General features: G+C 54.0%; 2 protein-coding genes across 10 annotated transcripts in view; one reads left to right on the forward strand and one right to left on the reverse strand.

The window, feature by feature from the left end:
* NCOA1 (nuclear receptor coactivator 1) overlaps window positions 1-8,949 on the forward strand; it is a 189,642-nt gene extending 180,693 nt beyond the window's left edge. For 3 of the 8 annotated variants that reach the window (XM_062618550.1, XM_062618555.1, XM_062618551.1), the window contains 7 exons: window positions 2,443-2,757; window positions 2,922-3,023; window positions 4,089-4,491; window positions 5,205-5,379; window positions 6,523-6,706; window positions 7,530-7,619; window positions 8,704-8,949. In XM_062618550.1, coding sequence (XP_062474534.1) covers window positions 2,443-2,757; window positions 2,922-3,023; window positions 4,089-4,491; window positions 5,205-5,379; window positions 6,523-6,706; window positions 7,530-7,619; window positions 8,704-8,871 — 1,437 coding nt within the window. In that variant the 3' untranslated portion in view covers window positions 8,872-8,949. Of the gene's footprint in view, window positions 1-2,442; window positions 2,758-2,921; window positions 3,024-4,088; window positions 4,492-5,204; window positions 5,380-6,522; window positions 6,707-7,529; window positions 7,620-8,556; window positions 8,614-8,703 lie in introns of all 8 variants that reach the window. The other 5 variants (XM_062618553.1, XM_062618557.1, XM_062618552.1 and 2 more) reach the window with 3 other exon arrangements.
* A 288-nt stretch (window positions 8,950-9,237) lies between these two features.
* On the reverse strand, window positions 9,238-12,584 carry PTRHD1 (peptidyl-tRNA hydrolase domain containing 1). 2 transcript variants are annotated; one of them, XR_009964770.1, is made up of 3 exons: window positions 12,375-12,584; window positions 11,425-11,696; window positions 9,238-10,508 (listed from the first exon to the last, which is right to left on the reverse strand). XR_009964770.1 is itself a non-coding variant. In XM_062618606.1 (2 exons), the coding sequence occupies exons 1-2, from the start codon at window positions 12,582-12,584 to the stop codon at window positions 11,526-11,528; spliced, it is 381 nt and encodes a 126-aa protein (XP_062474590.1). In that variant the 3' UTR covers window positions 11,344-11,525. The 2 variants fall into 2 exon arrangements, 1 of the variants encoding a protein (XP_062474590.1); XM_062618606.1 differs by lacking the exon at window positions 9,238-10,508 and having other exon boundaries at window positions 11,344-11,696.
* Between the last annotated feature and the right edge of the window lie 14 nt (window positions 12,585-12,598).

Below are 12,598 nucleotides of genomic sequence, written 5' to 3' on the forward strand. Positions count from 1 at the left end.
GCACCCACACACATGCTTTTTCCAAAACAAGGAACAGAATCGAAAGCCTGTTGATAAATGGTGTGTCCTAAGAAAGAAGCTTCTCAGAGCAAATCCCTCCAACTGCTCAGCACCTGATCCTGCATCATTTCAGCCCAGGGGTGGGAAATCTCCTGTAGCCCCAGTGGGATGCCCTGTGCTGCACGGCTGTGAGGGTTTATCTTTTCATTGGAGATTTGAGGGACCTGTCAGTGAATTGATGCCTTAGTGGGGTATTTCCCACATCCCTCTTCTCAAGGCTGTGTCTCCAAAATCACCACCTGCCCTTTTTTATTTGTGAGAGTTAGGGGTAGGGAGTTCAGCCTCGGAGCAAAGATGCTTTTGCCAAAGATGCAGCTGCAACAGCTCAGTGTTTTCACAAGGGTTTTGCAGACTCAGCTGGCACAGCTCCACAACAACCCATTCCTGCACCAGACAGGCTCCAGCAGCATCGGACCACTGGATTGAGATGCTCTTGGATGGCACCTGATGCTGCCACACATCCCTACACCGATCTGGCGCTTCCCTTGACAAGGAACACCCAGCTCGCGGGGGATTATCTCATGTTTGGACCCTGACCCAGCTTTTCTCCCATCCAGGGATAATTTCATTAATGGGAATCTTGTTTTTTTTCCATGGCTTCGGCTGAACCTCAGAAATATTTTGAATAGTTCTATGAAATAGTTTCTTGAAATATATCTTTAGAGAAACAACATGTCAGCATAAAGGCATCTTTGGGAAGAAAACATGTTGGTAGTTCCCCTCCAGACTGTGTTCTTGGCAGGTAGGGGTTCACATTGCCTGACTTCACCAAACCCACTGTCTTCTCTGTGCTACCATGGTGGGATGGGTTGATCCACACCCAGTTTAACCAAGAGGCAGCTGAAGATTGGGTAGTTTGGGGAGAAAAGAGTAAAAAATCCTCATTTCAACAGGTGTGTCATTTCTGACCATTGCATGGTGCTGGTTTATGTCCTGATACCCAGTCCTTGAACTGTGTAAGCTCTATCTAATTGATCCTAAGCAATAGATTTTTCCTCACCACCATTCGCATAGCCTTATCCCTGCCTTCAAGCCTCAGTGCATTGATGGGCACCATCTACCTAAATACTAAAGGCAGTGGGATTTGGGGATGCGCTGTGTGTGGTTTCTCTTCACACAGCTTTCTCTTCAGGCTTCTGGCTCCAAGTTGTTACTTCTCCATGGGTTCGTAGCTCAAACAGCACATTTCTGTGCCTGAGCCAAGCTAGAGCAGTGCAGAATATCTGCTGGTGTGGAAATTGTCCCTTGGCTGTAAAATGGATCATTTGTATAGGAATGGCTGTACCACAGACCAAAAGGTCCTGTCTCCCATGAGATACTAGCAAGGGGTGTCTGTGAGCAGGGCAGAAGTAAAGCCATGCCTTCTGTTAGTGCTCCCAGTCCTGGGGGTTCACGGCTCCCACCCTTTGACATGGCTGTGTCTGAGGTACCCTTGGGGCAGGTGGAACCCTCTGCCTCCAGCTGAGCCTCTGAACTGCACAAAAACAGGAAAGGAGAGAGAGCACAAACTATTTCCTGTGGCCGCAAATATGGTCTGAGGGCTGGAGCATCTCTGCTATGGAGACAGGCTGAGAGAGCTGGACTTGTTCAGCCTGGAGAAGAGAAGGCTCCAGGGAGACCTTACAGCAGCTTCCAGTGCCTAAAGGGGCTGACAAGAAACTGGAGAGGGGCTTTTGACAAGGGCCTGTAGGGACAGGACAAGGGGGAATGGCTTTAACCTGACAGAGGGGAGATTGAGATGAGATCTGAGGCAGAAGTTCTTCCTTGTGAGGGTGGTGAGGCCCTGGCACAGGGTGCCCAGAGAAGCTGTGGTGGGGCTCTGAGCAACCTGCTCTAGTGGAAGTTGTCCCTGCCCATGGGAGGGGGTTGGAACTGGATGAGCTCTAAGGTCCCTTCCAACCCAAACCATCCTGTGATTCTGTGATTCAGGTCAATCCTCCAAGCCTTAGGGTCTGTCCAACTAGGCCTGCTGCAGTTTGGAGCCCAGATGAACAGCTCAGTGCTAGCAGACCCTGCAGGAAGGCAGAGGAAGACAGCATCACCTACTGCTACCCTGCTGCCCCCCACCAGCACAGGGGCATGAGCCCTGAGCCCTTTGGCTTGGCTTTGATTCTTGCTCCCAAACAAGATGAAAGAAATTATTTCCATCCCTCCAAGGTTTGCTAAGCCCCAGGGAGCAGGTGTTTAATGCTCTCCTTGATGCAGCACTTGAATCGCTTGGGCTGGAGCCTGGCGCAGGGGATGAGGGTTCCAGGCAGCAGCATCCTTACAAGCTATCTGCCCCATGCTGGACACACCCTCATCCCCTCTGAGCTCTCACATGAGAGTTCAGTGTCTGGTGGAGCTCCAAAGTGATATTTTCTTCCCCTTTGCCTTCACCAGGGAGGTGGGCTGGAAGCCCTGACGGAGCGGTTCCAGCCCCAACAAGCCACCCCACCACTCATGATGGAGCAGAAACCCGGCATGTACCCCCAGCCTTACTCCTCCGCCTCTCCCACCGCCAACCTCCCCGGCGCTTTCCCTGGCATGGTGAGGCAGAAGCCATCCTTCGGACCCATGCCAGTGCAGGTACCACCGCCCCGCGGCGCCTTCCCCACCAACATGGCCATGCAGCCCCGGCAGACGCTCAACAGGCCCCCGACGGCCCCCAACCAGCTGCGACTTCAGCTGCAGCAGCGGCTGCAGGGGCAGCAGCAGGTAATTCTTCCCCCCCTTCACATCCCAGGGCTGCAGGCAGGGGGATGGAGAGACCCTCCATCCTGCCTGCAGCCCATGCAGCCCAGTCAAAGGGGGTTGGATAGGTGGGAATCTCCTGCACTGGAGTGTTGAAGATGTCCCTGGGTTTTCTTTCTCCCCTCCAGCTGATCCATCAAAACCGGCAGGCGATCCTCAACCAGTTTGCAGCCAATTCGCCAGTGGGCATCAACATGCGGGCAGGGATTCAGCAGCAGATCACACCGCAGGTAAGTGGGATGCGGGATGGTCCTCCAGATGGGAAAAAATGGGGGTTAATCCCATGCCCACCCTGTTAGCACAGCCTGGCTTTCTCCTCTCTGTTGTTCATGGGAGAGAGAAATTCCCCTGCATGCAGAGTGGTGGCTACAAAACAAGCTGCTGTAGGTTGGGTTTATCTTCTTCACCCTTATTCCAGCTCCTCCACCTGCTTAAGGTATAAATACTTATATTTACAAATAATTATATTAATGCTTAGAGAAGGATGTGCTAATGTGTTTCATTGAGAAGGATCTTTAGGAAATAGGTGCCATCCTTTAAGCAGCAGAATCTCTGGTGAACCTTCTTAAATCCCCAGCACATAAATTCTTGTTTGGCTTCTAATAAAGTGGATAAAACAGCTGCTGGGAATGAGGAGAAGTTGAAAAGCACAAACAAGTTCTGGTGACTTTATTCCATTTCTTGGAGAAGCCTCTGCCTTTGGGGAAGTGGTGTGGCATCCCTAATGTGCTGTGGGGAGCATTAGTGGTAGGGAAGAGGTCCGAATGGTTCCCATTGTATCTCCCAATTTCAGCTGCTGATGTCAGGCTTCTTAAGATGATCAGTTCCAACACATCTGGCTCAGCCATAGGGAGAATGAGCCCATAGTGATGGAGAAGCCCCTGGAATGGCGGGGGGGTTTAACATCTCACAACCAAAAGAGTTGAAGTGAGGGATTCCAGACTTTGGTGTGTGGGAGCATCTCGGTGAGGGAGGGCACAAGCGGGTCCTGCAGCAGAGAGGGGAAGTTGGTGGCAGCCAGGTGACTGAGAGCCTGTTTTCCTGGCTGAGGCGATGCTACCACCCCTAGAGTGCTGCCATTTGACACGTGCAGGGGATGAGCTCTAACAGCTCTAACATGCTCTGCCCTGCAAATGAACCAGTTCTGAGCATTCTGGGGCTTTTCCAGCTTTCCTTGCAAAAGGAGGACAGGCACCCCGAGCCAGAGAAGGGGAGCACCTGCAGCTGGGGGTGTTCTGAGCTGCCTGCCAGAACTGGAGGGTGATAACCAGGGCATCCCCCTTCCTCCTCCACAGCCTCCCCTCAACGCCCAGATGCTGGCCCAGCGGCAGCGCGAGCTCTACAGCCAGCAGCACCGGCAGCGGCAGCTCATGCAGCAGCGAGCCATCCTGATGAGACAGCAAAGCTTCGGAAACAACCTCCCACCCTCCGCCGGGCTCCCGGTACAGATCGGAGCCACTCGCTTGCCCCAGGCACCCCCACAGCAGTTCCCTTACCCCCCAAACTACGGTACGACCCCGGGAAACCCTCCCACCTCCACCAGCCCCTTCTCGCCGTTGGCATCCAACCCCGAGGCCGCCGCGCTGGCTAACCGCAGCAGCATGGTGAACAGGGGGATGATGGGTGGCGTCGGAGGGCAGTTCGGCGCTGGGATGACCCCGCAAATGCAGCAGAACATCTTCCAGTATTCAGGATCAGGTACGTTGAGCAGTTGGTTGCACTGGAAAGCTGTCTGGCTTCATCCAGCCATCTCACCCGGCCTGCGTGCTGCTCTGCTCTCTGGTTTCCACCTCCCAGGGGGACCTATTCTGGTCAAATCTCAATAAAAAAAGAAGCTATTGTTTGGGAAAATAATTCCACAACTTCTTCCTTGCTAATGGAACTGCAAGGCAGTCCTCTACGTTTCCCTTCCTTAAATATCTGTGCTCTAAAAAAAGCCAAAGCCTTGCTGGGATGGCTGAAATTAGCTGCAGGCATCTTATGCCTCTTGTGTGGGCACCAAGCTCCTGAGAGCCTGAGAGATGAGCCAGTGCAGATGGGCACTGTCTTGAATATCTTCACATTCAAGCATCACTAGTGAGTAGACAAAACTACTCAGTGGCTGCGATAGCCCCACAGGAACCCCCTTTGGCATCATCTCATCGTTACCCTGGCTAGTTTCCAGCCAGGTGTGATGCTAAAGCGGAACACCTGCTGATGGAAACCACTTGAGGGGGGGTTTCCCTGCTCCTTGATCCCTGAAATATTTGCATTTGAGCGATACAGCTGCTCAAAATGAAAACCAGAGACTCTGAGACCGAAAGTCACGGCTGATGCTTCTGGTCTGATGCCAGCAGTTGCAAGGGAGGAGGAGGGAATCGGGGCTGATGGCAGGGGTCTGGCCACCTCTGACACTGTCTGTCCTTCCCCAGGCATGGGCCAGCAGAGCGAACCCACCTTTGCTCCATCACTCAGCCCCAGCAGCCCCCTGATGTCACCCCAGCTCCCACCTTCGCAAAGCCCTATGCTGCAGCCGGCTCCACCGACACCGGGCTACCAGTCACCTGACATGAAAACGTGGCAACAAGGAGCCATGGGGAATAGCAAGTAAGATCATGGTGGGGATAGCCTGGAGCACACAGGTGACACACACACAGAGCAGGTGGCACATTGACACTGAGGTGATGATGCCCTTGTAAGGGACAGTGGTGCCTGTAGGGGACACCTGGCTGAAGACACTTGCTGAGCTCAGGCCATGTTCTCCTACCACGATGTGCTCCAGAAGTCACCATAAACCCGGGCCCGTGTCTTTGCCTCAGCTTGGAGGCAGCCAAAAGCCCACAGTGTTTAAATGAATGAGCATTTGTGTTGAGGAAGACATGAAGCATGTCTTTCATTTTTAATTAAACAAGTGGCTTAATTATGTCTCATGAAAGTGGCCTTAGAAAACACAATAAAGCAAGTCAAGACCAGCAGTCCCAGGTCACTGCATGTCCCTCCTAAGATGTGTCCAGCTTTAGCTTATGGAAGAGTCACCAGACTTGTTGCCTTTTTGGCATGAGTCACATTTGAGCATCAGATCTCCAGAAATGGGGCAGAGGGAGAAACACAAAACCTCACGTGGTTTGCCTTGCTTTTGCCTTGGGTATGTCCAGTTAACCCAGCTAGCCTGTCCTGGTCCAGCAGCACAGAGCAGGAGGTTTACTAGGCTGGGTGGAATGAGATGGGAGCTCTGTTGGAGCTGGGATGTTTCATGCCTTGCGATGGAGAGCTGTTTCTCTGCCTGGAGCAGCTTTGGGATCAATTGGGTGTTGAGGAGGGCACGGGAAGGAGTGTCAAGGGGTGAATTCAGTGTCACATCAAGTGGGGCTTTGCATCTGCCTGACCCTTAATGCAGCACAAAGCCCTGTAACGATCCCTCTCTTGGCACTGGTGTTCCACCAGCCCCTATCAAACTGAGCAGCCTCCTGCTCCAGCAGGAGCAGAGGGTAGACGACTCTGCAGTAGCCACCTCCCTTCCTCCAGCCTCCATGCTGGCTCAGCCTTGCTGCAGGCAGCACCTCTAATGTCCCCGACACTCCCACTGTCCCCCGAGGACCAGCAGGGCTCCTGCCACAGTCAGTCTTGGCATTCACAAAACACAGGCTTGCTACTGTGGCAGCTCAGGCCACCCCAGGGTCTCAGCCCACACCTCGAGGTGCTTCTCCCCACCACATACACCCAGGTGATGCTTTTTTCTCCCTCCCTCAGTGTATTCAGCCAAGCGGGACAGAGCCAGCCAGCGCCTGCTCAGCAGGGCATGTACAACAACATGAGCATCACTGTCTCCATGGCGGGAGGAAACACCAATGTCCAGAACATGAACCCCATGGCTGGACAGATGCAGATGAACTCGCTGCAGATGCCTGGGATGAACTCCATGTGCTCAGAGCAGGTCAGTTCCATGTCATCCCTGCCCCTGGGATGCTCACTCAGCTCACAGGGATTTAGCATTCAGTCCTTTGGCCCTGGGGTTACCAGTGTCCAAAAGAAAAACACCAAAGGTCTGCCTGTCTCCACTGGCATTGCCACTGTGCTGGAGCCTAAGACCACTAGTGTGTCCCCTGTGTCCTCAAGGAATGTAGGGCTGTGCTGAGCATCTCCCACACCTGTAGTGGGCTAGCAGCGGGTGCATTTGTAGTCATGCATCCTTGGGGAGCTGTGAAAACTGGGAATGAGAAATGGTTGGATACAGGACCTTTTGCGAGATCCTCCCCAGGCCAGACTGAGATGCCTCCAACTATTTTAGCTGCTGGGGTTTGTCTTGGCATCATTAAACTCCTGGCCTACTGGTTTTATGCTGGACATTGCGGGCTCCAGCTTGCAGTCTCCCTGGGGAGAAGCCAAAGGGCTTAGCAAGGAAGGGGACTGGTCCCTCCCATAAGCTGGCCACAGTGTACAGGCTGAGCTGCAGGCATTTGCCCCTCTTGTCAAGCGTTTGGGTGGCATTTCACAGTCCCTGGGGGTGAGATGCCCCTGGAGCCAGCAGTGGCACCAGGCAGAGGTTCAGGAGGTGGGGAGAAGGGTGAAACAGGTCCACTGGTATCCCCGCACTGATGCCCCAAAACTGTGCAGGTCACAGTGCAGGGAGGATGCTGGCAGCACAGTCCCCTGGCACTGCCCCATTCTGAGCATCCCTTCCCCAAATCCCCCTAAAACTCAGCTCGAGAGGGCAGCTAGCGATCCTCCTGGCTGAGCCTGGATCTTGCTTTTGACAGGTAAATGACCCGGCGCTGAGACCCGCGGGCCTTTACTGCAACCAGCTTTCCTCCACTGACCTTTTGAAAACAGAAGCAGATGGGGCGCAGGTCAGTAAGAAACTGCTAAGCACATCTCAGGTACCCCAAGGAGTTTGACGGGTCACCAGCCATGCTGGCTCAGCACGCTTGGTTTCTGCTGGGGCTGGCCCCAGTTGAGTTGAAGCTACCATGGTCCCACCAGCATTGGGTGACAGCAGCCCTTGGGGATGCCAGTGCTGCTCACCAACTCTCTTTACATCAAAATTCACACTGTTGCCGTGAGCGCTTTCAGCCTCCTTGCTGGTGTGGAAGAGCAGTGACACCGCAGCTGAGCTGGAAAAACAACTGAGTGTTGGTGTTAAATGCCCCTCTCCCCGGCTCCCAGCTGACAGCAAGGAGGGATAGTTTCTTTCCTAGGCTCGGCCATCACTGGAGCAGCTGCTGGTGCCTGCGCCACCGGGGTGCAGTCAGGCCACCACGTTAAAAGAGTGGTGGAGTGAGGGAATTTGGGTCGGGGAGGCTCTGGGGGCTGCATCCACCCCTGCAGGCAGCACTGCCGGATGCTGCCCATCCCTCTGAGCACTACCAAAGTATGCCCAGCCACCCATCAGCACTGATGCCTCCAGCTCCTGGGGACGATCTGGTTCCATCCCCATCTCTTCCAACATCCACCAGTGTCCCGGCGTTGCCTCTCCCTTCCCAGCTGCTCAGCTGTAGGGACACACCGGCAGCGCCACTGAGACACACCAAAGCTCTTAATTTCGATCAAACAGCCGCGCTGGACCTCGCTCACCACCACTACCACCCCACGTCGTGGCACGACCACTGGCACACCGCCATACTGCGGCTCCCCTCCATCTAGGGGATGCCAGGCTGGGCTGGTTTTTTGGGGGTGTTTTTTCCCCCAAAATCCCATTTTTTTCCCTTTTTTTTTTTTTTTTTTTTGGATGAGCAACGTTATGAACCTCGCAGAGCCGAATGAGTTGCAGCGGTTTTCTTTTTATAGGACAAGAAGACAGAAGAGTTCTTCTCTGGGGTGGCTCCAGACTAGAGGAAGTCTCTAGTGAGTTTCCACTTCACGTAGTACCCAGATCCACCGCCGCCGGCCCCTGCCCCGGCCCCGCTAAGTCCTCTCTTCTCTTTTGTGTCCCAGCAGGTACAACAGGTTCAGGTCTTTGCCGACGTACAGTGTACAGTGAATCTGGTAGGAGATCCCTACCTCAACCCGCCGGCTTCCTTGGGCACCCCGAAGAACGCCGCCGGGCCGCCGCCGCCACCGGGCCAGCAGAAGAGCCTTCTTCAGCAGCTACTGACTGAATAACCGCTTTTCGAGGAATGTGAAATTTAAATAAGAAGACGTACAGAGATATATAAATATATATATTATATATTTTTCTGAGATTTTTGATATCTCAACCCACAGCCATTCTTCAGCTCGTAGTGTTTGGAGCAAAAAGGAGGGGGGGGGGTGTTTTATTGAGGGGGGTGGGGGGCTTCCCCTTGATCTTTTTTTTTTCTTTTTCTTCCCCTTTCCTCCCCTTTTTTCCTTCCTCTTCCCTTTTTCCTCTCCCTTCTTCCCTTTTTGCCCCCCCTTCCACTTTTCCCCCTCTTCCCCTTTTCCCCCTCCTTCCTCTTTCTCCCTCCCTTCTATTTTCCCCTTTTTCCCCTATAAATTCCTGCCCTTCCCCCCCCCCCCTTTTATTTTCTCTTTTTATTTTACAAAGCGTTGGATGTGGGCGAAGTGACGAGGCGGGACGGTCGGTTACTCGAGCCAAAATTACAGATGATTCTTATTTTTGTAATCATTTTGCTGGCTTCTTAATCCGGAGGAAGGTTTCTCGGGGAGGCGGGGAGGGGGAGAAGGCAGCTGGAGGACTGCGGCGGCGGCAGGAGGAGGAGGAGGAGGAAGAGCAATCTCAGTTTCAGCTGGATCTGTCACTGATCACGTCTCGGCGCGGGGCACGGAAGGGGATCGGCGCTGGACTTGTGCGGGGAAAAGTCGTTTTTGTTATTCACGCTTCAAACAAAAGCCCTTCTCTCCCCTCTGCCCCAGCCCGCTTGTGCGTACAATCAGCTTTTTCTAGCAATCGTGAGTTTGTCGGTTTTAAAGAAAAAAAAACAGAAAACCAAACAAAAAAACAAAACCCAGAGTATTTTGACCCACCATTTTTTCCATGTTTTATGCTGGTTTCAGGCCTCCAAGCGAAAGGGGGGGGGGAGGGGGGTTACAACTTGTATATTGCAACAGGAGGAGGAAAAAAAACAACAAAAGACAAAAAAAAAAAAGGACAAGAACAGAACAGTTTGGGGAGAAAACTGCAATAATTTTTAGGGGGAAGGATGGGGGGAGGGGTCTGTCAATTATTGTAGATAAAATTTTCTGATTAAATATGAAATAAAATTAAGCAGTCGGTTGTTTCTGCTTTGATTGTGTTTAACAGCTGAGGTAGCTTAAACTATTTAAAATAATAATAATAAAATAATAATAATAATTGAATTCTCTGCTGGGAGACAGCTTATTTTTTTTCCCCCTCAAGCCTGTCACTGTAAATAGCTCTGAGCTCTGTATAAATTTGGTTTCTTCTCTTTTAATCCGGGTTGCTTTTAATATTTACTGCTGAGTTTTATTGGAGGGTGGCTGTGGAGGGGCTTTTTCCCCCAGTCCCCTCTAAAATCGCGCTGGTGTGTGGAAAAATGTGTGGCTTTATCGATTGACATTTGCAAGAGTTAAAAGAAAAGAAACAAAACAAAGAACCCGAGTTTCCAGCGAACGTTTTGGTGTTTCTGTGCTGGTGGGGATGCCGGAGCAGTGCCGATGGTGTTGGCAGCGGGGGGGGGGAGTCACCCCGTCCTCACACTCTCACAGTGGGAACTCCTCTGTCACTACGGTTCATGGCACTGGGAAGCTGGAAATCAGTGACTGCACAGAGTTTTGGGGGCCTCTTAAATCCCAAAGCGCTGTAGAGAAAATATATACATGGCATGCGTGTGGTTAGTCCTGCCAGCGCACACCCTCCAGCCCTGAGTTCAAGGCGGTGAGGAGCTGCTCCACATTCATCTTTAGTGGTGGAAAAAGGGGAAATTGGGGGTTACAAATGACATTAACAGCACGCCCAGGACGGAGAGAGTTGGGGCACACGTGTTTCTAGCTGACAACGCAGTTTTTGTGTTAACCAAGCCGCTCGTTGCAAACGTTTTTACTGTAGGGGCAGCGCGGGGTGTGCAGCGAGTCCCGGCTCGGCGGGCGCTGCCGCCCTCTGCTGCTCGCACGGCTCCTGGCAGCGGTTCATTGAGAATTGAACCATGGATAAACCGGCCCCTCTGGTGCGAGCGAGGAAGAGGGTATGCGGCATGGAGCCAGAGCCATGGAGGTGGGAGGCACCGGGAACACTGCCCAGAATCCCTGGGGAGGACCGGGACACTGTGTCTGCAGCTTGTGGAGCACGGGCACAGGGAAAGCAGCCGTGAGGATCATAGAATGTTTTGGGTTGGAAAAGACCTTAAGATCATTCAGTTCCAATGCCCCTGCCATGGGCAGGGACACCTCACACTAAACCATGCCACCTAAGGCTCTGTCCAACCTGGCCTTGAACACTGCCAGCGATGGGACATTTACCACTTCTTTAGGCAACAGGGAAGCATAAAGGGCTGCTTAACGGAAAGCCCAGCCCTAAAAAGCAGCAGAGAGATTTTCAAATGCAGCTGGACCTAAAAACTGAACCTGCTCACACTGCAGGGTGGAGATGTAAAAGCACACTGATGGCTCACAGCAAGTTAATATAACACAGTCACATTCTGCACAGAATAACATTTAATCCTCCCCACCAAAGAGGTGTTTCACACTGTAAATGCTATCACCATGCAAGATGACTACCTGCTGCTGAGCATTAGCACTCCTGAGGCACAGCAGCTTTCCTCCCAACTCCCACCCGGGAGTGAGCTCGGCTTTGGCCCAGGAGAGCTGCCAGTGCCCGGTCACTTCAATAGCTTAAATTTTTTCAGGTGCTGGTGCACTTGGTCCTTTGGATAGGGCCTGAGCGCCAGGCAGGTGGCCGTGTTCTCAGGCTGCTCAGTCCACACTTCATGGTCAATGCTGTGCTGCTTCAGGGTCTCCGCCAGTGCCGTCAGGGCAGCCTCATCCGGAGCCTGGGGAGAGACAAAGTGTGCTGTGAGAGACCCAGAGCCTGGGGCGGGACGGTGTGCGCAAGGGCTGGGGTGGGAGCCACGGGGAAGAGGCAAACCAAGGGAGGTTGTGCTGAGGCCAGGCCAGGAAGGCAGCCAGCTGCCTGCATACAGTTAATATAGCCAATCCCCATACTTTATCTCTTACCCCAGAAGCATGTTGCTCTGGCAGATCCTGGCTGCACTGCAGCCTCTGCAAACACTGGAGTAGGAAAGAGGGGTTGTGCGCCAGCACAGGTTGTAAGCCCTCAAACCCGCAGGTTCTTCCCTGGCAGGCTGGCCTGGCTCAGCAAACAACTGCACAACCCTACACCCACACCGGGCTTGCTCCCGTCACCACCCCGCCTCGCCCTCACGCAGGGGCTGCCGCGCGGCCCCGAAGGGCATGAGGCCGCGGTTCATTCCCCGGGTGAGGCGGCAGGAAGGGAGGCCTGGGACCGCGAGGGCAGCCCGGGGTAAGGCGACTCAGAGCCGACCTCCCCCTTCCCGCTGGGCCCGGCTGAGGCCGCGGATGCCCACATGCCCACTGACCCACGGCCCCACTCCCACCCCCCAGCACTGCGCCGCCCCCCCTCCGCTTCGGCCGCCCCGCTGAGGCGGCGCTCCCAGCATGCCCCGCGGCTCCCGGCGTGCCCCACGCACCTCCAGCACGACAGTACGCATGGCGCCGCCCAGCTCCAGGTAGGCACGGGTGTCGGGGTGCTGGCGGTGTCTGTGCGCGGCTGCCAGAGCGGCGTGACAGCCCTGAGCCACCACCGCGCCCAGCGGCCACGACCGCGGCGGCCGGGCCAGATCCCCCCGCAATACCACATACTGCACCAGCGCCGCTGCTGCCGCTCCGGACGCCGCCATGCTGCCGTACGGCG

The sequence above is a fragment of the Pezoporus occidentalis genome, unplaced genomic scaffold (genome assembly GCF_034315485.1).
Source record: "Pezoporus occidentalis ecotype Australia unplaced genomic scaffold, CSIRO_AGI_Poc_V1 ctg201, whole genome shotgun sequence".
Lineage (NCBI taxonomy): Eukaryota > Metazoa > Chordata > Aves > Psittaciformes > Psittacidae > Pezoporus > Pezoporus occidentalis.